General features: G+C 41.8%; 2 protein-coding genes across 2 annotated transcripts; both read right to left on the bottom strand.

Moving 5' to 3' along the window:
• Positions 1-7,816: 7,816 nt before the first annotated feature.
• On the bottom strand, positions 7,817-17,305 carry LOC134442491 (zinc finger protein 883-like). The gene is made up of 4 exons (XM_063192641.1): positions 17,002-17,305; positions 14,769-14,836; positions 13,615-13,792; positions 7,817-9,385 (listed from the first exon to the last, which is right to left on the bottom strand). Exons 1-4 carry the CDS (start codon positions 17,303-17,305, stop codon positions 8,466-8,468), a joined length of 1,470 nt encoding a protein of 489 aa, XP_063048711.1. The 3' UTR covers positions 7,817-8,465.
• Positions 17,306-21,198: 3,893 nt separating this feature from the next.
• LOC134442487 (zinc finger protein ZFP2-like) lies at positions 21,199-25,212 on the bottom strand. The gene is made up of 4 exons (XM_063192639.1): positions 24,883-25,212; positions 24,538-24,610; positions 23,947-24,122; positions 21,199-22,210 (listed from the first exon to the last, which is right to left on the bottom strand). The coding sequence occupies exons 1-4, from the start codon at positions 25,181-25,183 to the stop codon at positions 21,426-21,428; spliced, it is 1,335 nt and encodes a 444-aa protein (XP_063048709.1). The 5' UTR covers positions 25,184-25,212; the 3' UTR covers positions 21,199-21,425.
• Between the last annotated feature and the right edge of the window lie 1,284 nt (positions 25,213-26,496).

Below are 26,496 nucleotides of genomic sequence, written 5' to 3'. Positions count from 1 at the left end.
CACCAGAGACAATATTAACCTTTCTGTCACCAACATTGTAATGGCTATGTCTTAATCTGTAACTAACGCTTTATGTGATGTCATAGCAGTGTAATGTAGCTGAGTAATTTCAGCAAATAGTGAATAGGCCCATATGTGACCATCATCTTTAATGTGCATAGGCTATAGAGTGTGCATGGCTTGTCTTGGGCACAGGTAAAGAAAGGGAATGTTGGGGGGGGGGGGGGGGAGAATAACAGACTGATACAACATTAGGGGGGCTGTCATACAATTCTAGTAACTTTAAGGATGTTAATGGTGTTCAGTGTGGTGGGTCAGAAAGAAGCTATTCATGAGCCTGCTAATTTGTAACCATGCTGCTCCTGGGTGGGAGGTGAAAGAATCATGACTTATGAGCTTCAAGCCTAAATTGCCAGATCCATATTTCAGTGAGAGTAGGGCATAATAAATATGATTGTGTGAAGTGCAATGCCTGACATTTTTAAACATGGTAGCCTAATATTGTAGTGCATTAATATGCAGCATGGTGGCGCGCTGGTTCTCATGCAGACCCTTGTTTTTTCGCTCAACTTTGAGCAATGTCCATCTGCGCGAAAACCAGGTTACCATTAGAGTAACTTGCCCAACAGTGGTGATATCGCCAACAACTGTGACCATATTTTGAAATGGCACACATAGGTTACATTGGAGGTCGCTGATCGCTGATTTTTTAAAGATCATTAATATATATCAAATGCTCAGAAACACCAAGATGCCTCGTATGCAGTAGGCAGAGTGTGTCGTGTGCTGAGGTGGCTCACGATTGGTTTCCCTGACAACCAACGCAGCCAGGATTTTGTTAATCGGAATTTCGAATGTTTCATTTTCCATTTTCCGTTTGGAGGTGCAGAATGGAAAAAACGAGAAAACGAACCGTAATCCGATTTCTGGTTTTGGTTTTGAAAAGGGAAAAACGAAAAATCAAATGCTGTTTTCATTTTTTCAATTCTGTTGTAAAACGAAAAAACGAATGAACGAATGATACACGGATTGTATGATCATACTGTACAGTTAACACAGGCAAAAGACACCTGTGGAGGCTACCCTGTAAGCCTCGGCCTGGACTGCAGGTGTTCTCAACGCGCAGCAAACATGGAATGTCCAGCCAAAAAAATCCCTTTGGGGTTGTTCCCCGTTTATTGCAAAAACTTTAATTTAATATAAAAACTAGATCACCTCTGTGCTGTTGTGCTGTGCTGTATTAAAAGAGATATATCACATTCGGCTGGCACACGGCAACGGTAAGAACCGTGTGTTCCCCAGTCCAAGCCGTCATTAGCCCCTAATCATGGGCACCTGTATTTCTACCTGTGACTAAGTGAGCTACCATAACAGTGAAGTGCTCCCCCAAGTGGCTAAATCTAAAACTACGCTAAACCTACCTATAGGTGAGAATAAAATGGCTCCTACAACACCCATCGGGGACACCAGGAGGCCTCCTTTTCTAGCGTGTTTGTTCCTGTACGAGATCAGGGACACATTGTACAGTTTTGGTCACCCCCCGACCGAGGTAATCAAACGCTCCTCCATTGTCTTTTTTTACATGGTTTATTTTTTTCCCACAGGGTATGAGATTTCATTACAGAATTTGTATCATATTCATGTCACATATTTAATTTCTGAGAAGAAAGTAAAGGTCCGCAGTACTGTTGAATGCTCCCAAAATATTTATTCGCACAACGTTTCGTACTGAAAGTCCTTCATCAAGGTGCACCTTGACCTTCAACCGTTGCACCTTGATGAAGGACGTTCAGTCCGAAACGTTGTGCGAATAAATATTTTGGGAGCATTCAACAGTGCTGCGGACCTTTACTTTCTTCTCAGTTATCTTACGTTTGGTCCAGCACCTGTGCCACTGATGTGCGCGCATTCTTTGACTTTTTATATATTTAATTTCGTCATGACAGACTTCTACATTTATTGGTCGACGCACTGTGTTCGCTGTGAACAATTTGCATAAACTTCGCGGCAGCTCTACTTTTTGACGTGCGTCAACTGTCAAAGTTGCCGTGCCGCAATCCCATGAGCCTTTGCAAGGACGTTGTCGCATCCTATTGAAAATGAATTGAATGTGTTCACGTCAACGCAGTCACCAGAAATATGAGAACAGTCCCTAAGGCTTGTCTCTTGTATAAATGCGTTGGTGTTGTTGGAAATTCCATACATCTGAAAAACATTTACCACAATTCTGGCAGACATAGGGCCTCTCTCCTGTGTGAATACGTTGGTGTCGTTTGAGGTTCACTGACTTTGTAAAACTTTTGTCACACTGTGGGCAGGGCCTATCTCCTGAGTGGGTTAACTGGTGTACTTTGAGATGTCTCGCCTGTGGAAAACGTTTACCACAATGCTGGCAGACAGGGCCTCTCTCCAGTGTGAATACGTTGGTGTCGTTTGAGATTCATTGCCAACAGGGCTCTAAATGAACTTTTTCCACCACCAGCCAATTTGGCTAGTAGACATTTTTTCTTACCAGCCAAACAGAAGTTCAACTAGCCATTTTTTAATCTTGCCAAAATAGGCTATGCGTTAGGCTAGTTGTGTGTTTTTTATTATTATTATTATTATTATTATTATTATTATTATTATGGTTATTTTATTCAAATTTCCACAACACATAAACACTACTGTATAGGCCTACATACTAGGTCTATAATAAGCATATTATATATACTTTTTTAACTTCTGCTTTATTTTTACCTTATTTTTACCTCTGAAAACAATGAATCACCAGCCACACACACAACAGACCTTTAAACCAAACACACAGCCAAACACTACAAAACCTCACACTCCAAGGAGGGAGAAGAGATGAGAGGAAAAGAAGAGGAGGAGAGGAGAGGTCAACACACACACACACACACACACACACACACACACACACACACACACACACACACACACACACACACACACACACACACGTTGTGCAATAATGGATATGATGTCGTGTGTGCCTATTGTGTGTTTATGTGGCCAACAGTATGATGCTATAGGCACCATTATTTCCTCCAGGAGCTCTTCTCTACCATGCGCAACAAAATAACAAGAAGCATACGCTATGTTTAACTAAAAGCAAATAATAACACGGAAATGTACGCTTCCTTTGTTACTTCCATAGCGTACGTAGCGCACGTAGCCTACTCGCACGGGCATAAGGTCTGCCCTTCTTTCCGATGGCGTGGGCTTTCCAACTTAGTTGCGCTAGGACTTAAAACATTTCAGAAGACAACTGACAGCTACGCTCACACTACTCTGACAGCCCGTTCTCCTCCTCTGCCCTTGTCGCTATTTCGTTCCACAACACTCCTGTTATTGAAACTCTTCGGTCAGGTCCTCGCAGCTTAAAAAGGCAGCCTTTTAGAGCAAGGTATGTCGGTGTTGGTGTCGGCGAATGCTAATAGTAACAGTAGGCCTAATAGTGACGTTAAAAGTGGTGGAGCGAAAGCGACAGGAGCAGGGGAGAGTTGTCTGTCAAAATAGTGTGAGCGCACAACAAGAGCTCTAAAATGCTCTCTGTCCTGGCGCGCGCAACAGCAGCACGGAGTGGCTGCTGCTTCGGAAGCTCACGGTGGGGTGGGGTCATTACGGGAGTGTTTATGGGTAATGTAGGAAATCTCGCCGTATCGTTGTCATACAAGCAGCCGCTTACCGTTCACTATTTACTGTAGGCTACTCGGGTGCTACTAGCCAAATGGGCGGGTAGGTATTTTTTTCCACCGGCCAAAATTATTTTTTACCCGTGTTTGGCGGGTTGGCGTGTGTTAATTTAGAGCCCTGATTGCCAATGAAAAACATTTATCACAATGCTGGCATGCATAGGGCCTCTCTCCTGTGTGGATGTGTTGGTGTCGTTTGAGATTCATTGCACATGAAAAACGTTTATCACTCTGTTGGCAGGCATAGGGCCTCTCTCCTGTGTGGATGCGTTGGTGGCGTTTGAGTTCCGCTGCCCGTGAAAAACTTTTGTCACAATGCTGGCAGACATAGGGCCTCTCTCCCGTGTGAATGAGGTTGTGTACTCTGAGCTTTGTTGCGTCTGAAAAGCTTTTGTCACAGTGTTGGCAGATGTAGAACTTCTTTCCTCTGCAGGTGATCTGGTGTGCTGTTAGACTTGTCCTGGCATGGAAGCGCTCACCACACAAGACTAAAAAATACGACAAAGTATCATTGCTTATTAATTATTATATTATCATGAAACAATTTCTGATTGTCCAGTAAGCCTTTAATGAACCCACTTAAAGACTAGACCCTGGCATCAAGTACATGATTTAGACCAATGGTTCCCAAACTGGGGGCCTGGACCCCTAGGCCGGTCGCGGCGGTACTGTAGAGGGGTAACAGACAGAAGGGAATGCTTGCATAAAACCTTTATATACAGTTGTGTAAAAATTAATTCAACCCCAGTTTAAGGGAATTCACTGTACATTTGTAACTGTGTTCATAATGAAATCTTACAAAGACTTCCTCAGAATTTTTTCATTGACAATTATTCACTCTCTCAAAGATTACCACTCTTACTGTTTTTTTTTTTTTTTTTTTTAAATCACCAACAAACTTTTATCCAATCCTCAGCGACATTTAAAAAAAAACTCTTAATACAGCTAAGAGTAAAGTAAAAATCACAACAAAAATTTTACTTTTCACTTCCTGCCGCAACAAAATCTCAACAACACTGTAACAACTCCGCAACTTTTATCACGATATTCTGGAAATCCTCATGCACCATTGAGCATTTCAGATCTCAATTTTTTGAGAAAATGCCCGCGAATTCTTGGTGGAACTGTTTATTGTATTTACTGAATTTGTATTGCTGTGTTTTGTTACCTTCGCCAGAAGGTTATGTTTTGCCCGCTGTGTATTTATTTGTCAATATGTCTGTTTGTTTGTTTGTTTGTACTTCGTCTAACTCAGTCAAAACTGAGCCGATTTATATGAATTTTTTGGGATGATTGGTCATGACCCAAGGAAGAATCGATTAGTTTTTGGGAGTGATTGGGTCAAAGGTCAAAGGTCAAGGTCAAAATGTTTGTTTGTACTTCGTATAACTCAGACAGAACTGAGCCGATTTTTATGAAATTTAGTGGGATGATTGGTCATGACCCAAGGAACAATTGATTAGTTTTTGGGAGTGATTGGGTCAAAGGTTAAAGGTCAAGGTCACGAAAAGGTCAAAAACATACATTCAGCCGATTTTTATGAAATTTAGTGGGATGATTGCTCATGACCCAAGGAACAATCGATTACTTTTTGGGAGTGATTGGGTCAAAGGTCAAAGGTCCAGGTCAAGGTCACGAAAAGGTCAAAAACGTAAATTGAGCCGATTTTTATGAAATTTAGTGGGATGATTGGTCATGATCCAAGGAACAATCAATTACTTTTTGGGAGTGATTGGGTCAAAGGTCAAGGTCACGAAAAGGTCAAAACATAAATTGAGCCGATTTTTATGACATTTAGTGGGATGATTGGTCATGACCCAAGGAACAACCGATTACTTTTTGGGAGTGATTGGGTCAAAGGTCAAGGTCAAGGTCACGAAAAGGTCAAAAACGTTTTTCTTTGCCAAGCACTATATGCCAGAAGAACGTGTGCATGCTGAATTGAATAAGAGGTCAAGACTGGGCCAAACATATAATATTACGATATTCCGGTCCGATTTAAATGAAACTAACACCAAAATTTGGAGAATGTTATGCCCCACACTTTGAAGATGGCCAGAAAAAAATAAGTGGCGAAGGCGAAGGTTTGCGCTCTACCGAGTGCCCATTCTAGTTTACTACTGCATTCATAGTATCTTGCTTTTCATACTTACGCTACACATAGGCTGCACCTGAAAGTATCAGGGGCTAAACTACCAATATATGTATGATCATACTGTACAGTTACCACAGATAAAAGACACCCTTCAGGGACATCAACAATCTCTACCACTTTCTTCCAGGGCTCGTTTTCTAGCGTGCTCTTCCTGCATGAGGTCAGGGACATGTCCTTAAGTACTGGGTACCCCCCGACAGCGGTAATGAAACACTCTTCCATTGTCTTTTTTTAGGATTTTATTTTTTCCCACAGGATATCAGATTTCATTACAGAATTCATGTTATGAATATACAGTTGAGGACGATATTATTAGCCCCCCTCCTGAAATTAGACATTTCTCTTGATTTCTCAGTAAGAATGACCATTATTAACCGTTTCTGTTATTCTGGAAACAAATACACTGATGGAGATAATGTTCAATGAGTTGAATTTGAATTTTTCTATTTATACAATGAGTTTAAACAAAAAAGGCCAAAAATGACAAGGACAAAATTATTAGCCCCCTGATCATTAATAGTCAATATGGTGCCATTTATGAACCAAAACTGACAACAGGCTCTGATAAGTTGCTACCTAGGTTGGCACATGCCGCACTAGGGATTTTGGCCCATTTCTTCACTGCAAAGTGTTCCAGCTGGTCCAAATCGCATGGATGCTGAGCATAGACATTAACCACAGACTCTCAGTGGGATTGAGGACTGGACTATGAGCGGGTGATTCCAATATCATGGTTTTAGTGTCCTTGAAGAACCTCTGAACTAATCTAAATGTGTGCTTTGGGTTACAATGTTGTTGGAAGACCCAGCAATCCAGATTCAGACCCAGACTCCCTGTGCCTGAGGCTGAATAACAGACTAAGCTTGATGCCCCACCACTGTGTGTAACTGTGGAAACTGCTTGGCCTCATTAGACCAAAGAAGCATTGGACACCTGCCTAGATGATTGTTATTGACCTGGCCTCACCTGGAGTTTTTTTTCCCCCACCAAGAAAGACAGTTGTTAGGGCTTGTCATCATATTGGGCTTTGGGGCCATCATCACAGAAGAACCCCTTTACTAAAGGCAGTGCACATCAGAGTGTTATTGATCTTTGCCTGTGGACATTTGAAAGTCAAAAATGAGTTTTGAACATCTCTGCTGTCATCTGATGATATTCAATTGCACCTGCTTTGATGCATGAATTCTGCTTCTGTCAGGTGAAGAAAGGGATAGGCCTTGAATCGTTATAAGATGGTTTCCACAATTAAACATGGTGGTGGATGCATCATTCTGTGGCAGCCTCAGCCACAGGAAACCTTGTTTGGGTGTACGGCACCATAAAAACTGAAAATAATGATAGAATGTGGAAAGTGACCTTGCAAAAATATGCTCATAGAGGGAGCTATCTTTACTGGATATTTCAATAAGATAATAACCCAAAACTTGCATCCAAAATAGTTCAAATGTTCTTCAAGGATACTATAACCAAGGTCATGGAGTGGTTCAGACCTCAATCCTTTAGATGGTCTTAGAGGAGTGCTGAAAATGAATGTCCATCCTCAACATCCATGCCATTTGGACCAGCTTAACTATTTGCGATGAAAGAAATGGGCCAAAATCCCTGGTAGGACATGCGCCAACATAGTTAACAACTAATCAAAGTGCCTGGTGTCAATTTTTGTTCATAAATGGCACTGTATTGACTATTAATGATAAGGGGGCTAATAATTTTGTCCTTGCCATTTTTGCACTTTTTTGTTTAAACTCATTGTGAAAATGGAAAAGTCCAAATTTAACTTATTGGATACTATCTCCATGGTGTATTTATTTCCAGAATAACACACATTTATTAATAATGATCATTCTCAATGATCAATGAAGAGATATGTCTAATTTCAGGAGGGGGGCTAATAATATCGTCCTCAACTGTATCATGTTTAATTTCGACACGACCGACCTCCTGTAGGTGTGAGCACTTGGCCGTGAGCACTTGGCAAACTTCAAGGCAGCTCTACTTTTTGACGTGTGTCAACTGTCAAAGTCGCCGTGTCGTGATTCCAGGAGCCTTTGCGGGGACGTCCCATTTAAAATGAATTGAACGTGTTCGCGTCAACGCAATCGCCGGAAAAATGAGAACAGTCCCTAAGGCTTGTCTCTTGTGTGAGTGCTTTGGTGCCGTTTGAGATATCCTGCCCGTGAAAAACGCTTACCACAATTCTCACAGACATGGGGTGTTTTTTGAGCACCCCTGCCCGTGAAAACCGCTCACCACACTGGCGGCAGACATAGGGCCTCTCTCTCGTGTGAATGCGTTGGTGATATTGGAGAGTCACCGCCAGTGAAAAACATTTACCACAATTCTGTCAGACATATGGCCTCTCTGCTGTGTGAATGCGCTGGTGTCAGACATAGGGCCTCTCTCCTGTGTGAATGCGTTGGTGTCGTCTGAAATGCCCTAGCAGTGAAAAACTTTTGCCACAATACTGGGAGTGGAGCCTGGCCTGGTAACCTGGATCACTGACTACCTCACATCATGTGGGCATTATGTGTATTTATGTAAGTTACATAACATAAGCTTGACACCTGAATTTCCCCTCGGGGATCAATAAAGTTACTCTACTCTCCTCTACTCTACTGGCATGCATAGGGCCTTTGTCCCGTGTGGATGAGCTGGTGTGATTTGAGATTTTCTGCCCGTGTAAAACATTTACCACAACGCTGGCAAACATGGGACTTCTCTCCTGTGTGAATGCGTTGGTGTCGTTTGAGAGTCCCTGCCCGTGAAAAACTTTTATCACAATGCTGACAGGCATAGGGCCTCTGTACCGTGTGCATGTGGCTGTGCACTGTGAGCTTTGTTGCTTCTGAAAAACTTTTGCCACAATGTTGGCAGACATAGGGCCTCTCTCCTGTGTGAATGTGGTTGTGCACTTTGAGATGTCTTGCGTCTGAAAAACTTTTGCCACAGTGCTGGCAGACATAGGGCGTCTCTCCCGTGTGAATGAGTTGGTGTCGTCTGAGATGGTGTGCCCGTGAAAACAGTTTACTACACTGGTGGCAGACATAGGACTTCTCTCCTGTGTGAATGCCTTGGTGTGTTTTGAGATTTCCCGCCACTGAAAAACTTTTATCACAATGCTGGCAGACATAGGGCCTCTCTCCAGTGTGAATGCGGTTGTGTACTTTGAGGTTTGATGCTTCTAAAAAACTTTTGTCACAATGCTGGCAGGCATAGGGCTTCTCTCCTGTGTGAATGCGTTGGTGTCGTATGAGCCTTCCTGCCAGTGAAAAGCTTTTGCCACATTGTTGACAGACATAGGGTCTCTCCCCTCTGTGGATGAGCTGGTGTGCTATGAGATTCCCTGACTGTGAAAAATGTTTACCACAAATCTCGCAGGCATAAGGCCTCTCTCCCGTGTGAATGCGTTGGTGTCGTTTGAGCTTTCCTGGCAGTGAAAAGCTTTTGCCACAGTGTTGGCAGACATGGGGCCTCTCTCCTCTGTGGATGAGCTGGTGTGCTGTCAGACTGCTTCTGGTATTGACGTACTGACCTAAAAGAGAATGGCAGTGTTCCTTTGTTAGTGGATGTGTCATTATTGCTGGGACAGTCATGGATTTGGGGATAACAAATTAAATTGATTCCGTTTCTGGCCCACCACACAAGACTAAAACAAAAAAAGACGAAATATCCTTACTAATGAATTATTACATCATAAAACAACGTGTGATTGTCCAGTAAGCCTTTAATGAACCCACTTAAAGACTAAACCTTAGCATTGAGTTCATGATTTAGACCAGTGGTTCCCAAAGTGGTGGTCAGGACCCCTAGGCCGGTCGAGGCGGTACTGTAGAGGGGTAACAGACAGAAGGGAATGCTTGCATAAAACCTCTACATTACAGTTGTGCTCAAATTCTTTCAACCCCACAGTTTCAGGGAATTTATTGTACATTTGTAACTGTGTTCATCATTAAATCTTACAAAGACTCACCAAATCGCTGGACGAGATCCCAATTATGTTACAAACCCTGGCTCAGAAGGTGAAACCTAAAACGATCCCGCACGCAGACAGGGCTAACGGTTTGTGATACCCAACAGTCTCAAAACTGTAGTGTTAAAAACGGTGCACAGGGAAATACAGTCAGAAAAAGTTTGTACGCACCTTTGGAATTTCTTACATTACAATCTGATCTGCAACTACAGTACACGTTTGTTTAAGATTATTGCGACTAACTGAGAGTTAAAACCTTTTGAATATAAGGGTGTACTTACATATGCCTTCCTGTCCTGTGAATTTGTACATCTTATGGCCAATTACATTTTAAGTTCATAGAGGTTGGAGCAGGCTTCACCCAACAATTTTCTTTTCTTTTAAGGGTGCTGACCAAAATATTGTAAAACTGAAAAATGAGAAAACTGTGACTGTGATTCACTGATCTCCTATGTGCGTGATGTATGAAATAATTGATGTAAATTATCATTGAGCCCCCATTGGGTGTTGGGGAAATGGAATGGGATGGGTGTGAGTTTTTAAGACCTGTTGTCACTTGTATATTATATGGGTCATTTCACGTGAAATCAGACACTTTGGGACACGACCGACCCGGATTTCAATCATACTTGGTGTGCCTATTTAGTAGCAAGGTAGCACCCCAGAAGTGCATTGGTTTGAATCTGATACTAATATTAAGGGAGAAACAGACTAGGAAAGGTTCACATGTGAGGGTAGGACACTATACATTCAGCCTTGAATATATCAGTCAGTGTTAGTCACAAAAAGATGCCTGTGGTATTGTTTGAAAGCTCTTTTCTGGCTCTACATATTACACAATCAGCTTGGAATACAACAACTCTCAGAATATGAATTATGATAAATTGAAAAATTAAAAATTGAATATCTAAAAAACCTATATTTTAAAATGGCCAGTTCCTTGTCCAAACGTAGCCGGCAATGTCATTAGCAACACCTCAAATGCTGGTGTTCGGTTCTTTATTCATTTCAGAGAGAATTTGACTCACAAATATGGCATCATACAGACCACTTACTAATAATATGGTAATACCATAGTAGCATCACATGACAGAACAAAAACAAAACAAAAATGGTCAGTTTCCATGGTCCATGAGGATGCAGGAAGTTCAGTTTCACCTCTCCAGTGCTCGGCATACATTCCTCAACACATGCTAGCCACCAGTTGCCATCATATACAGCTACAACATACCCTTTGATGCTTGAAAATGTAACACATTCCTTTACTGAGCTCACTCTTTCAACTCTGCCTTCTCTGAATGCTGAAAATGGCCCAACTTCCACTGTGTCCATTGACAATGGGCAGAAGCTGTGTAGTTTTTGAGTACCTGGAATAGTTCTGGCAGATTCCAACCTTTTCAACAGGTTCTCAGCTTCATGATAGTACATCTCTGTTGTGGCAAACTGGCAATGGATGTTCTTGAGAGAGATGCACCATCATGAAGCAGAGAACCTGCTGAAGAGGTTGGAATCTGCAAGAACTATTCCAGGTACTCAAAAACTACACAGCTTCTGCCCATTGTCAATGGACATTAGGCCATTTTCCGCATTCAGAGAAGGAGTTGAAAGAGTGAGCTCAGTAAAGGAATGTGTTACATTTTCAAGCATCAAAGGGTATGTTGTAGCTGTATATGATGGCAACTGGTGGCTAGCATGTGTTGAGGAATGTATGCTGAGCACTGGAGAGGTGAAACTGAACTTCCTGCATCCTCATGGACCATCTCCACCCTTCACTTTTCCCTTCAGACCAGATAGACTTCTCATGGATCATCAGGATGTGCTTCTGGTAGTGGAACCTAACTGCAACGGGACGTACTTATACATTATCTACAAAAGACACAGCTGCTGCTTCAAATGCACTGGTAGAGTACAAAATGAGAGTGTAGCCATTGATTATCTCTTTAAAGTACGGTAAAGGGAAGATGACACAGGTACACAGAGAAGGAATGTTCAAACATTCACATATCATCATTTGGTGTGTATAAATGGACATCTGCCTTAGTTTCTGAAACCTGGGACCATGGAAACTGACCATTTTTGTTTTGTTTTTGTTTTGTCATGTGATGCTACTATGGTATTACCATATTATTAGTAAGTGGTCTGTATGATGCCATATTTGTGAGTCAAATTCTCTCTGAAATGAATAAAGAACCGAACACCAGCATTTGAGGTGTTGCTAATGACATTGCCGGCTACGTTTGGACAAGGAACTGGCCATTTTAAAATATAGTTTTTTTAGATATTCAATTTTTACTTTTTCAATTTATCATAATTCATATTCTGAGAGTTGTTGTATTCCAAGCTGATTGTGTAATATGTAGAGCCAGAAAAGAGCTTTCAAACAATACCACAGGCATCTTTTTGTGACTAACACTGACTGATATATTCAAGGCTGAATGTATAGTGTCCTACCCTAAAATGTGAAGCTTTCCTAGTCTGTTTCTCCCTTAATATTAGTGTCAGATTCAAACCAATGCAGTTCTGGGGTGCTACCTTGCTACTAAAAAGGCACACCAAGTATGATTGAAATCCGGGTCGGTCGGGTCCCAAAGCGTCTGATTTCACGTGAAATGACCCCTTTGTGGAATTGAATCGTGACTGGGAGGATGGACTTCCCTGGCTTTTGCTGTCGGCTAGAGACGTCACTCTATGTGTGTGTAATGTATGTTGAAAATAATGTAAACACAGAAAGAACTTTTGATGATATGTCAGCAGAAATATTGTTTGCAGATGAAAGTCAAACTTGCTACAAGACATAATTACAATGATGGTTGACTAATTTTGAACACAACTGTACACATAAACACATGTCTATGATAACCCTGTGAAAATATTGACTTGTATACATGAATTTATACATTCCCAGCAGTGAATTTGAAATAAAAAGTTTGCTAAATTAATGGACATAATGTTTGGTGTTTGGAATATGACCAAAGAAAATGTTCTCAGTATTCTTATTTTCAAAGAAATGAAATTATTATTTTCATAATTATTATTATTGAAGTATTAAAAAGCAAGACCGTTTTACTTTTTGCAATTGGGACCTTGATTTTAGTGTTAAACAACATGCTCTACTCACCCATGGTAGTCTTGCGTCATTTGGAGCACTCCCAAAGACATTGGGTCTGGTGATATTGGACAACATCCATGAGCACCATTTGTACGGGCAAGTAAATGCAGGCACTTAACTACATTTTAATTTCAATGTATTATTATGATATGGTATGATATGATACTATGATAAAGCTTTTGCTAATTAAGTGTAGTGAATGTTTTTTTGGTTTGAAACATCCAGACTATGTGGAGAATTGTGTTTGTGAGACAATGCTGCCAATCATTAATTCATTCAGCTCACTGGCTTAGCCTCGCAAAAAGATAATTTACCCCAAAAAGCCTGGATGTTGACACAACACATATTGGGCAGATTGAAGGGGGAAAAAACGTCTTGTCCTTTAATACAGCATCTGAGCACTGCCCTATTTTCATATGGTTGCAAAATAAATTCGAATTAAAATTTCGGGTTTTTTTTAGCAGAATAGAATTCAACAGTATAGAAATTCAGCTGCCAGGAATGTTTTGGTATGATGATATAACTCAACAATGCAACTTCACAGGACAAAGCCACAGAGGCACTTTAACAAGAATAATTGAGATTGTGTCTCTCATACTGTGTGATTGTTGTGATCTTCTGTAGGGTTTGGGAAATTGAGGATTGCCTCTGGGGAGGCGTGTATGTGCGTAAGATAACTTACCAGGTTCAGGCTCCTCATCTTTGTTTTTCTTGCCATTCGTTCCTTCTTGACGAAGTCTTGTACAGCAGTCTACCAGTCGTATTGATAACCTCTTCAGCTGGTACCGTGACACTAGATCTGGATGAGGATGATTCATCTCAGAGCTCGGGACAGGAGCCACGGCTGATCTATCTCGAACCTAAAACCCACAAATGGTTACAACCAAAGGACATATTTTGGCATCTGCGCTAATTGTATATTTCCTGTGAACTTTGTAGGGCCTATCTGCAAACGTTCTGAATTTGCTTGTGGTAGCCTACCACTATAAGTTCCCTATGGTAGGCCATCACCATATGATTCCATCATACGCACCACAGCCGCTAATTGAGGTTTAAAATATTGAACTGGCATGGCAGTTTTCAGGTCAGTTGTGATGTTTTGATGTCAGTTTCGTAAAGGACTGTGGTGGCCCAAAACGTCATGAAGATAACGTCAATAAAACTGGATTAAAAGGGAGCTCATCGGTGTGCAGCTCTTCCTTGTAATTGAATTTAATTCCTTAAATTGAACTTTACGTTTTCACCCGGCTTTAAGAAAGTGGGTGTGCGTGAAATTTGACTGGGTTCAGGTTTTTTAGCCTGATAATGAGGGAATTGGCTGTGTGTACGTGTGTGTGTGGTAATAGGAAGAGGGCACCTGAATGAAGTGCCCATAGAGGTAGAAAATAACACTAGAGTTGACCCCGCCCCCCTTCTGACGGCAATCTGTGGCGGCCATTATCTGTAGGTAGGTCTGATAAATGGAAATGAATGGACAAGGAGGCTCACCTCTGTCAAAAAATGGCTTAATAATTTGAAAATGTCCATCAACGCACTCTACAAGGACAATAGTTGAAGTGTGTTGCTAAATATGTGTAGAATTAATATAATTTGATTTTTAGATGTATTTTATAGACTCATATGATTTAAATAGATATTTAATGGGTTACTTCATATTCACACAGTTTTAGTCCATTTTTTAACAGAGGTGGGTGTGTTCTCCATTGACTTGAATTGACTGAAGGTGCCTACACTACCTACAGACAATGGGAGGCGCCACTTCCCAGTGCTGTCATGAATTGCCATGTCCACTCTAGTGTTATTTTCTACCTCTATGGAAGCGCCACTGTAGCCTACCTGCTGCTGTTCAGCTTTGATGCCTGCAGATGAGGAGGTCTGCTCTGTGCAAAGGGGGTCAGCTCCACCTACTGGTAAAAACAAGAACAGCAGGGTGGTGAAAAAGAGTCAGCATTTGGAAGGTGTTGTTGTTCATCACAAACCCCTCTGCAATGGTGGGAACAAGGGAGTAACTTTAACTTTGATATTGGTGGGGACACAAATTTGGTGGGGGTTCGGGAGAAAATTTTGAAAATACAGTTGTTAAAAGTACAATTTTAACGCAATATGTGAATGTATTAGCCTATGAATGAATGTAGCTCAATGGTTTTAGAGGGGGATGATTTTTGACCATTTTCATTGTGTGTGTGTGTGTGTGTGTGGGGGGGCTGATTACCAATCATAAGTTCATGGCACACAGATGTTATATCAATGAGCAGATGATATGTCAACGAGCGTTCCTTAGGAAGTTGGTCTTTCAATCACACGGTTGCAGGCTTAAATCCCACCCTTAGGCTACCTCTGTTTACACCTCCATCCATGACTGGAGTGAAATTGACCAAAGCAGCTAGTTCTGATACAACATTGCTCCAGAGACTGTTACCAATAACATATAAGTAGCTTTGGGTTCAAATGTCAGCAAAGTGGTATTGCCTAACATGAAAATGATCACCAGTTCTGCCAATAGGCCTAGCCTACTCACTTTATTGACATTTAGGCCTATTTTAACAGCAACAAAAATGACACTGACATTTGCAAACCTTTTCTTGAAATAAGCTTGCATGTTTTTTTAAATAAAAAAATAAATAAGACCGGGCCTAGAACATTTTTTTGGGTTCCGGTGCCGACTGACCCTTTTTATCCTCCAAAATTAGCGATGCTGTGTGGACTGTTGTAGCCTACATACAAAACAACACATTCTCATAGGCTAACGCCCTATCTCTCGCTTTCTCCCTGCCTGTAGCTGCGTTTGCATCATAGCAGCCTACAGGCAACACACGTGCACGTGCAAGTGTCTTTGCGCAGCGCGTCTTGACAGAAATCCCAGCGATGTCACCACATAGTTGCGCACCAACTGTGTCACGTTAGGCGAATTTTAATGCTACAACATACCAGTTAGCTTTGTAGCCCTTCTACATGACCGAAATGCAATACAACACAATGATTAGGTGTAGGCCTATCTGCGATTTTTGAATGATGTTGGTTAGGCTACATACTCTTCATGGAAGAAGGCTTCCATTTCAGCCGCGTTGGATGTTCAGCGAGATCAGAACCAAGTCGCAGCAATTAGTCTAGGCTACTCAAGTAGTCCTACAGTTAAATAGCCTGTAAAACAAAGTCAGGTTAATTTAATATGAAATAAGGGAAATGTTTTGCCGAAGTGTAGCCTTCCTTTAGGAACTCTTTCATTTACCACATGGGTCGCCTTAACAGAGGTTTGTCCGATGGATTTTTTTTAAAGGAAGACTGAAGATTCTGAAGCCTGCCCGTCCTTTCGACGGTAGTTTAAATAGGCTACACCCGTATCAGTAGATCAAGTGTGCATTTCAATTCGTTATTATCTGCGCTGCGCATATACCACATTTCTTCTTAAATAGGCCACTTTATCCTTCACCTTTCTCCGCCTCTCTCTGCTTGTCACGCAACTATTACGCATCTGCAGAGCTCCGGTCCCTGCACCCAAATAGTGAATTAGAAATTGCCGATGATGTCGGCACAACTGTTGGAATAGGCTAATTAAGATTCAGAACCGTTTGTAGGCCTATACGTAGGACTAGGCTACTACATTTCACCACAATCTGATTTAATGGCAGGGCGAAGTTATCCCTCTATCGCCTTTCATAAAAGTTTCTTAGGCCTATCATAAAAAGTTTTTTTTTTTCATATCATATACTCAGGCGTCGCCACAAACTCCTCGCTTGAAACAAAAAGTAGGCAGGCCTATGTACCAGAAATAGTAACGCACGGTGTGTTATATAAGTAACTTTAATCTGACGTTTTGAAATGGTAGTTGTTAGACTAGGCCTACTCGTTACTGAAAAAAAGTAGTGCGACTACAACGTTACCGGCAACACTGGTCGTGATTACACAGTGGGGGCTAAATATTGGTGGGGACGTGTCCCTACCGTCCCCACCATAAATTACGCCCATGGGTGGGTAACATCTGCCGGTGTGTCGGGCTCAAAAGCCCACCGTTAAAAGTGCCGTTTTAACGACCGAATCCCCAATAGCCTAATCAGAACACATCTCTTACTTTTCAGAGCACCATCATCACCATTTTCTTCCAGGTAGTCTTCAGCCTTCACTGTTGTCTCATCTATGTCGCATTTGATAGGCATTGGGAAAAGTAACGATTCACAGTTCTCTTCTTTGAAGACCTTTGCTTCTGTTGTCGAGAATGTCCCATTAGAGGAGGCAAATGATGATGACCAACCGATTGAGTCGGTCTCAACCTTGCAATCCAAAGCACCCGAAGAAAACACAACTCTCCCGTCATCACTCAGCAGACAATTGTCAAGGTCCTCCTCCACTTTAATGATCCGTAGCGTGTCCTCCATGGTTGATAAATAAGAGACGTCTTCTTTTAACGTTAGTTTTAACCGTGGGTTGTTTTAAAAGTGAGTTGTCTACACTAGGCTATGCCAGCCAGCCCACGCTAAACAACACAGCCACCGGGCGGGTGTGAAGCAGATGACGACATCTGCGAATGTAAAGATAGCCTCGACTTTTCAAAATAAAAGTTCGCGTCATTGCAACAGAAGACCTAGCCTAATTCTAGAAACAAACAGAGTTGTATGAAGTAAAGGTAGAAGTACGATTACAGATGTAATTACAACACTAGTAGTGTGTTACAAAGATGTAGCCTAACCATGTAATATCATATCAGTAATGTTGTAATAACATCCCTCCCCCACTTGACATACGTCACCCCTGTGACACAAGCAGACAAATTGCAATAGTAATGCATTATATTGATCCTTCAACCCCTCTGTATCACATATTAAAAATCTACTTTCATCAATTCAAAATGCAAAATGCATTGGAAATCTGCAACTTCTGACCTTCAAAAAAGTAGGCCTATGTTCCACTAAAGTGATGGAGGTAGATTTTTAATATGTGATGCAGGGTGGATAAAGTATCAATAAAAAGTGTGAATCATTATTTTTGCAATTTGTTTTATGTTTTGCCCGTTGTTGCATAATTTGTCACATATTTAAGTAGATGTGATCTCATTTGCATATTTAATCATAATATTTCAGACAACTTGCAATTCAAAAAAATCTTTGTCTTTGCTTGAGTAAATTACTGTGATATCTCATTGTTTAAAATTGTAGCCTATTCCCCAAGTATCTCCTATTGTCTCCCTATGGGAAAATGAATGGGATATCTCCAACTTTGACCTTCAAAAAAAGTTTTAAAATATTAAGCTGTAGATTTTGAATATGTTATTTAGACATACCTAGGGATTACAAAAAACTTGGAATGATTACTATTGCAATTTGTCCCGAGGCAAACGCTAGATTGACTGGCCTATAAGGCCGGCTGAGGAAGTATGGTGGCCGTGATATTACATTTCACGGCCGCGTCCCACTGGGACAAGTCCCCGATCTCCCGATGGCCACTCCGCGCCTGACACCCAGTGAGTGGGGCAGAGGCAATTTTAGGGAAAATTCAAAAGAATGAACATTCGCAAAAAAAAATCGCCACTACTGTAGTTTAAAGTCTTAGCTGTTATTCACCATCTATAAGCTTTGGGGCCCCAAGCGGCTGCCTGCCTAGCCTGGTGACAAGGGGGCCTTTCTTGTTTTCTGGCACAGGGACTCATAAACTGTCCCTGGGGATCCTACACTGATATTGTCCCAAGGTAGACTCCCTCCCTGTCTTGACCAGATAGATAACTGCGAGGAAGGCATCAGCACAACCAAATGACCTATTTCAGTAAGATTTTCTGCATTAGGCTTTATGGGACAGATTTTCTAATGTTCCATGCTGATCTGTGCTGACTGCATTGTTTTTTTGTTGTTGTTGTTTGTTTTTTGTTTTTTAAATAGATCTTGCTGATTGTTGTTTCTTTTTAATGTGACTGTTAGAGCATTCAGAGTAGGCCTATAGCTACATGCTCTGTATGAAGTCAGCGGAAGTCAGGGACCTCGTGGATTTATCGCGTTATGCAATGCAATCCCCTCTCGTGGAGCGCTATGCAACGCAACCGCCTCTCTATCCGAGAATGAGCGTCTGCGTTATTAAAGACAGTCAGCCGACTTCCAGGTGAAAATCGGTCATTTCAGCGAGTTTCTGACAATCGAGCACAACGTGACACTACCATAGGCTACACAACATAGATGAAATCCCCCTCACCTTTGATACCGTCATGGGCTGAAGTCTCAGAAATGGGGGTAAAGAAAGGCGTGCTCTGGAGACGGAACAAAGTTGCCTCGAAGCCTCCCACGGTCCAAACGCAAAACAATGCCGAAAATTGAATGTTGTTCTGACTACAGGGCAACATGGCGCGTTATCACTGCGTCTTCTTTTTCTTTCTGTGGTTTTATGGCGGTTGGCAAACCATCTTAGTTAGTTCATTACAGTGGCGGCTGGTAGTCTGTCAAACAGGGGAGGCTGTTCAATTACAATATGTCCAGAACGCAAAAAAAAAAAGGGGGGGGGGGGGGGGGTAGGGGGGGTCAATTTTGACACACATCTTACATTGGTCCTGAGCCACATATGGCCTCACACACTAAAGGACTCTTGTTGAAACAAATTTGTTAATCATTAATCATTATCCCCCTTGTAGCCTATTCATGGGGAAATGTTTTTTGTTTTTTTTAATTATTATTATTATTATTATTATTATCATTAGGCCTACCTCCGCCACATAATGATGTGATTGAGTTTGCCTTCGTTGTCTTTGTTCATTACTGGGTGCACGGCTTAATTTACCACTAGAGGTCGCAAAATCTTTAATTATTTACCAGACATTGCCAATACAGGAAACAAGGACTCGCCACTCACGGGACTTGCCAGTTGGTCAGACACCACACCACGAAAGCTCAAAAGAAACGGTTGTTCTTCCCTACCTTTTTCACCAAGTCAATATTAGGCAGTGCTCTGCTCTGCTCCTTGATATTCATTTTCTCCTCATAAGGACGACTGGAATTCGCCAGAATTTAATCCACAATGCTTGGCATTTTGCATAGCTCTCTAGCTTTCTTGCAAGCTAGCCCTAACGAAAAGTATAGGCAACTTCAACTTTTGAATTGGGAGATTAAAAAGGATAAGGACGTGCCACTATTAAGACTTTATTCGCAACACTAGGTTTACAAGAATATGTACACAAAACTGGAGTACAATGAATAGCTTCCCCACTGGTTACCACGACGAAACTTCTCAGTCAAATTAATAACATATCCGCATTTCGAAATGAAATCAACTACTGTAGCCTACTGACACGGGGTTCACCCAATCACAAGTCGGAGCTCCAGTCTCCGGTCCCTCCCCCCTCCTCTCTCTTCTCCATTCACTCCCAGTGAGGCTCAGTCTCAAAATCAAAAAAAATTCACGGCAATAGCCAATGACCGTTTAGCATTTTTCCATTGAAAAAGCATACAATCCCACATGCCATTGAAGTCCATTGAGACTCGACTCGCTTGCGTTGTCTTGAGCGGCAAAAAACTCGTGCGAGCCTCGGGATCGTATTACAGATTGGTTTCATCTCTAAGTTGAGCACATGCATTTTCTATGGAGCTGGGTCTGAAATAGCAATGTTATTAAGTCGTGTAAAGCATTAGTTTACATACTATTCTCCGTGATTTTGGACAGGAGGCGGCGCCTCCCTTGTACTCAAGGAGGAATCGCCTCTGGTTCATTACCACCACCTCTGAATGCGTTGCCACTGCTTCAGATGCTGGTTTATAAAACAATGCCGTCTTTGAGCAGCAGCGTACCATGCGCCAGTTATCACAACATAGATTCCATGGTTAGAATAACTGTGCGACGATTAGTCCGGTGCGACATATATATGTTTTTTTCATCTTCAAAATGCATTTTTGGGCCGTTGCGACTTAAACTCCGGAGCGACATATAGTCCAAAAAATACGGTACAAAAACAAGACAGAAAGACAGGGTGTAACATAGTCAAATGTTTTATCAAGCAGCTTCCTTGGCGGAGGTCTGCGCTCTCTGAGTGCTTCTAGTTATTACTGTATTTATTATTGAATTTATTGCATTATGTTTCACACACTTAGGCTACACATAAGCTACACCTGAAAGTATCAGGGGCTAAACTACCAAGATATGTATGATCATACTGTACAGTTAACACAGATAAGAGACACCCTCAAGGGACATCAACAATCTCTACCACTTTCTTCCAGGCCTCGTTTTCTAGCGTGCTCTTCCTGTATGAGGTCAAGGACAAGTATTGGGTTCCCCCCAACAATCAAACGCTCCTCCATTTTCCTTTTTGAAGGATTTTATTTTTTCCCACAGGGTATCAGATTTCATTACAGAATTCATATTATATTTTCATATCATAGTTCATTTCATCATGACCCACCTTCTGTACATTCATTGGACGACACTTTCCATAAACTTCGAGGCAGCTCTACTTTTTGACGTGCGTGAACTGTCAAAGTTGCCGTGCCGCAATCCCAGGAGCCTTTGCAAGGACGTCGTCGCATCCTATTGAAAATGAATGGAATGCGTTCGCGTCAACGCAGTCGCCAGAAATATGACAACAGGCCCTAAGGCCTCTCTCCCGTTTGAGTGCGGTTGTGTCGTTTGAGATGCCATGCCTGTGTGAATGCGGTTGTGAACTTTGAGTCTAAAAATGTCTGAAAAACTTTGACCACAATGCTGGCAGACATAGGGCCTCTCTCCTGTGTGAATTCGTTGGTGTACTTTGAGATTTCCTGCCTGTGAAAAACATTTATTACACTGATGGCAGACATAGGGCTTCTCTCCTGTGTGAATTCGTTGGTGTACTTTGAGATTTCCTGCCTGTGAAAAACATTTATTACACTGATGGCAGGCATAGGGCCTCTCTCCTGTGTGAACGTGTTGGTGTTGTCTGAGATGTTCTGCCCGTGTAAACCGTTTACTACACTGGTGGCAAACATATGACTTCTCTCCTGTGTGAATGAGTTGGTGTCGTTTGAGATCCTCTGCCCGTGAAAAACGTTTATCACAATGCTGGCAGGCATAGGGCCTCTCTCCTGTGTGAATGCGGTTGTGCACTTTGAGTTTTGCTGCGCTTGAAAGACGTTTTCCACACTGTTGGCAGACGTGGGGCCTCTCTCCTGAGTGGATGAGCTGGTGTGCTGTCAGACTTGTCCTGGCATTGAAGTGCTCACCACAAAGAGAACGGCAGTGTTTCTCTGTTAGTGCATGCGTCGTTATTACTGGGACAGCAGTGGATTGGGGAATTACAGATGTAGTTGGTTCCGTTTCTGGCCCACCACACAAGACTAAAAAACAAATGAAGACAAAATATCATCATTACCAATTAATTATTAAATCATAAAAAACATGTGTGATTGTCCAGTAAGCCTTTAATGAACCCACTTAAAGACTAAACCTTAGCATTGAGTTCATGATTTAGACCAGTGGTTCCCAAAGTGGGGGCCTGGACCCCTAGGCCGGTCACGGCGGTACTGTAGAGGGGTAACAGACAGCAGGGGATGCTTGCATAAAACCTCTATTGTGTTCAAATTCGTACATTTGTGACTATTGTTCATAATTAAATCTTACAAAGACTCAAAGAGTCTTCTTCAAAATGTCTTCATGGACGATTATTCACCCTCTTTAAGATCACCACTCTGAAATGAGAAGTCTGGCCACTTAACAAATACAGTATATCACGAAAGTGAGTACACCCCTCACAGTTTTTGCAGATTTTTGAGTATATCTTTTCATAGGAAAGCATTACAGAAATTTCCCTTTGACACAATGATTAGTGACCTTTTAACAACATATTTAACCGCTTAAATTTCTTGTTCACTCAGAATAAAACAAAATACAGCCATTACATTTCAACATGCAGTTGTAATGCTCACATTACCCTGGACTTGTCAGTACCTGAGGGTTTTTTCCTTCTTCAGCCTTTTCCGAGATCTTGGTCATTGTAATGGGGGCAGCGCTTTGTTTACATTTCAAAAAAACATTTTTATTTATTCCCAAAAACATCCGAAAGGTTATACAACATCAGCAGACAACTAGCAAACAGCAATACCTTTTGGGAAAATATTTGGAGTAGGTCTATGTTCATTAAAAAAATAAAATAAAATGTAAACAAACGCTGCCCCCATTAGAATAGCTCATATCTCGGAAAGGGCTTAGCCGAAAAATGTGGCATCACCGGGTACTGACAAGTAAAGGGTAGCCTGAGCAATACAACAGCATATTGAAATTGACTGAACTGGTCCTTTAATGTTTGAACATGTACTCAAAAAGTGAGTACACCCCAGATTAAAATCCGGTAGAGAAGGGGCTGTGTTGGCTTGAATCATCTCGAAATGAAAAGGGATTAAAAGGGAGGTCATCAGTGTGCGTTTCAACCTTTCTTTGCATTGAACTTTTACATTTTGAGTGTGCATCTGCCTTAAATAGATTGGTGTGAGATTTGAATGCAATCCTATGGAGAATATCATTATCTGCTTCAGTAGTCACAGTGCATGTTGACATGCATGTTTCTTTTAGGTGTATTTCAGATTGCCAATGTTGACAGCATTCATGCATCCCCAAACCATGTCAGTCCCACTACCATGCTTGGCTATTGAGAGGATACACTTTTTTGGTAAAACTCACTTGTTTACCACCACACATGCTTGACACCATCTAAAGCAAATTTGTTTATCTTGGTCTCAAGAGAGATGAACAGACCAAGGACATGGATCACTGGAACCATGTCGTGTGATCTGAAGAGACCAAGATAAACACATTTATTTTAGATGGTGTCAAGCATGCATGGTGGTAAACAAGTGAGTTTAGCTTAACTTAACAGGACAACACCACAGAAACACTTAAATAAAAAGAATAATTGAGATCAGTACAAAAAGGGCACAAGATTACCCTCACCAATTCATCAGGTATTTCGAGTGTCTCATACTGTGTGATTGTTTGATGTGATCTACTGTAGGGTTTGGTAAATTGAGGATTGGGGAGGTGTGTGTGTGTGTGTGTGTGTGTGTGTAAGATAACTTACCAGGTTCAGGCTCCTCATCTTTGTTTTTCATGCCATTCGTTCCTTCTTGACGAAGTCTTGTACAGCAGTCTACCAGTCGCACTGATAACCTCTTCAGCTGGTACCGTGACACTAGATCTGGATGAGGATGATTCATCTCAGAGCTCAGGACAGGAGCCATGGCTGATCCATCTCGATCCCAATACCCACAAATGGTTACAACCAAAGGACACATTTTAGCATCTACACTGATTGTATATTTCCTGTGAACTTTGTATCTGCAAACGATTATGTTCTCAATTGCAAGTCGCTTATGGCACCACACTAAGTCGCCTATGGTACCACGATATGATTCCATACGCACCACAGACGCTAATTAAGGTTTAAAATATTGAACTAGTGGTGGTTTTCAGGTCATTTGTGATGTCAATTTGATGAAGGACTGTATTGGCCCAAAACATCATAGATAACGTCAATAAAACTGGATTAAAAAGGAGCTCATCGGTGTGCAGCTCTTCCTTGTCTTTAATTGAAATTTACATTTTCACCCGGCTGTGTGTGTGTGTGTGGTAATAGGAGAAGGGCAACCCTGAATGAATGAAGCACCACTGTACCTGCTGCTGTTCAGCTTTGATGCCTGCAGATGAGGAGGTCTGCTCTGTGCAAAGGGGGTCAGCTCCACCTACTGGTAAAAACAAGAACAGCAGGGTGGTGAAAAAGAGACAACTTTTGAAAGGTGTCGATCATCACAAGCCCCTCTGCAATGGTGGGTAACATCTGCCGTTGTCGCGCTCAAAAGCCCCCCACCCCGACACACACACATCCCACCCACACCACACAATGAAAATGGTCGAAAAGCATCCCTGCTCAATAGACTACATTCACATAGCCTACTGCGTTAAAATTGCCGTTTTAACGCCCGAATCCCCAATAGCCTAATCAGAACACATCTCTTACTTTTCAGAGCACCATCACCACTTTCTTCCAGGTAGTCTTCGGACTTCAGTGTTGTTTCTTCAATGTCGCATTTGATGGGCATCGGGAAAAGTAACGATTCACAGTTCTCTTCTTTGAAGACCTTTGCTTCTGTTGTCGACAATGTCCCATTAGAGGAGGCATATGATGACGACCAACCAGTTGAGTCGGTCTCAACCTTGCAATCCAAAGCACCTGAAGAAAACACAACTACCCCGTCCTCACTGAGCAGACAATTGTCACAGTCCTCCTCCACTTTAATGATCCGTAGTGCGTCCACCATGGTTGGTAATTAAGAGACGTTTTCTGTCAACGTTACCCATAAACACTCTCTGGTTGTCTACAGTCGGCTATGCCTGCGCGCCAACCCACGCCAAACAACACACCACAGACATCATATATGAAGACTAGATACGTCATCGCGTATTTCAAGCTCGTCCGCACAGGTCGGCCATATAGGGAGGGAAAGTAATCTCATCGCCCCCTGCTGGCAACGTTCCAACCCCCTGCAACAAATGAATGTTTTTTTTCTTTGAAAAATTACATCTCGGCCCTGACGACGAAGTAGAAGTAGTGGCAGTCATATTATGGGCATGTTGGCCCGTTTTATCGAACCAGGTAGTAAAATGTTCGGTTTTTCACTGATCTGAGCTGATTTTAATATTCTTTAAAAAGCTAATACAGAACTACACTGACTGGCATGTGTGGCTTGTTTACTCCATGTAATTAGCATAGCCAAATTAGCATAGCCAAACATGAGCCAGAGAGGTGGTTACTCGTCACCACAGAAGCCATCATATCTACTAGAGAATTTAAAACCATACCAAAATGATCGCGTGTATATATGTGTAATAAGAAGACAATGTGGAACTCATAGGATTACAAGAATGTGAAGATATGCGAAGAACTTGCGTTCGTTCGCGTTCATTTGTTTCTCTGTGTTGTCAACGAGGCGCGAAGCACAGCATGCTGGGAGCTGTAGTCCGTTTCCGACCAGATTGGCACAATTTCTATTTTTCTTAAAAGGGCAAAAAATGACTTGAGATTTTCACAGGTAGTAGTTCATGCTATTGTGCACGCTGAAAAATGTGTCTGGTGTTATAGTTCCAAGTCATATCTTTGTGGGATTTTTTTAAAAACTTGTCTATGGGAGTTTCAATAGGATCACCCTGGTGTTTGGAACGTAACCGCTAGGATCGCTGTTTTCCACTTTCCCTCCCAATTAGCGCAGCCTAAACTCTCCACAGAGCCTCCGTTACACCTGAAGTTAACTGAGGAATTCAGACGTTGAGATGCTGAAATATGTATGCTGTTATTTCGCTGAAATATTGACACGTGTATATAAATAGTACGGCTCCCTAAAACTTAAATGCAGACTGAGGTAAAACGCACAGGAGAGCAATATGCTTCCCACTTATTTGTCAAAAAATAGAGATGGACCAATAGCAAGTACACATTTTAACCGTTGTTGTGCATTACGTTGATGGAAGGCATATATTAATCGCATTTGCATCAAATTAAAGGCGACAGATGAGGTACTGGAAGAGAGATTACATCGCAACAATTTCATTCTAAGCGTCATGACTCATTTTGAAC

The sequence above is a fragment of the Engraulis encrasicolus genome, unplaced genomic scaffold (assembly GCF_034702125.1).
Source record: "Engraulis encrasicolus isolate BLACKSEA-1 unplaced genomic scaffold, IST_EnEncr_1.0 scaffold_173_np1212, whole genome shotgun sequence".
Taxonomy (NCBI): Eukaryota; Metazoa; Chordata; class Actinopteri; order Clupeiformes; family Engraulidae; genus Engraulis; species Engraulis encrasicolus.
The sequence above is the reverse complement of the archived record's forward strand: the minus strand, read 5'-3'. Positions and strand labels throughout refer to the sequence as shown.

Excerpts from the sequence above, each read along its gene's own strand:
- LOC134442491 (XM_063192641.1), bottom strand. The coding sequence starts at position 17,305 with ATGGAGGACACGCTACGGATCATTAAAGTGGAGGAGGACCTTGACAAT. Across the intron at positions 14,837-17,001 it reads TGATGATGGTGCTCTGAAAA|GTGGAGCTGACCCCCTTTGC; the intron begins GTAAGAGATGTG and ends TTTTACCAGTAG. Across the intron at positions 13,793-14,768 it reads TCAAAGCTGAACAGCAGCAG|GTTCGAGATAGATCAGCCGT; the intron begins GTAGGCTACAGT and ends TGTGGGTTTTAG.
- LOC134442487 (XM_063192639.1), bottom strand. The coding sequence starts at position 25,183 with ATGGTGGACGCACTACGGATCATTAAAGTGGAGGAGGACTGTGACAAT. Across the intron at positions 24,123-24,537 it reads AAAGCTGAACAGCAGCAGGT|TCGAGATGGATCAGCCATGG; the intron begins ACAGTGGTGCTT and ends TGGGTATTGGGA. Across the intron at positions 22,211-23,946 it reads AGATGAGGAGCCTGAACCTG|TCTTGTGTGGTGGGCCAGAA; the intron begins GTAAGTTATCTT and ends TTTGTTTTTTAG.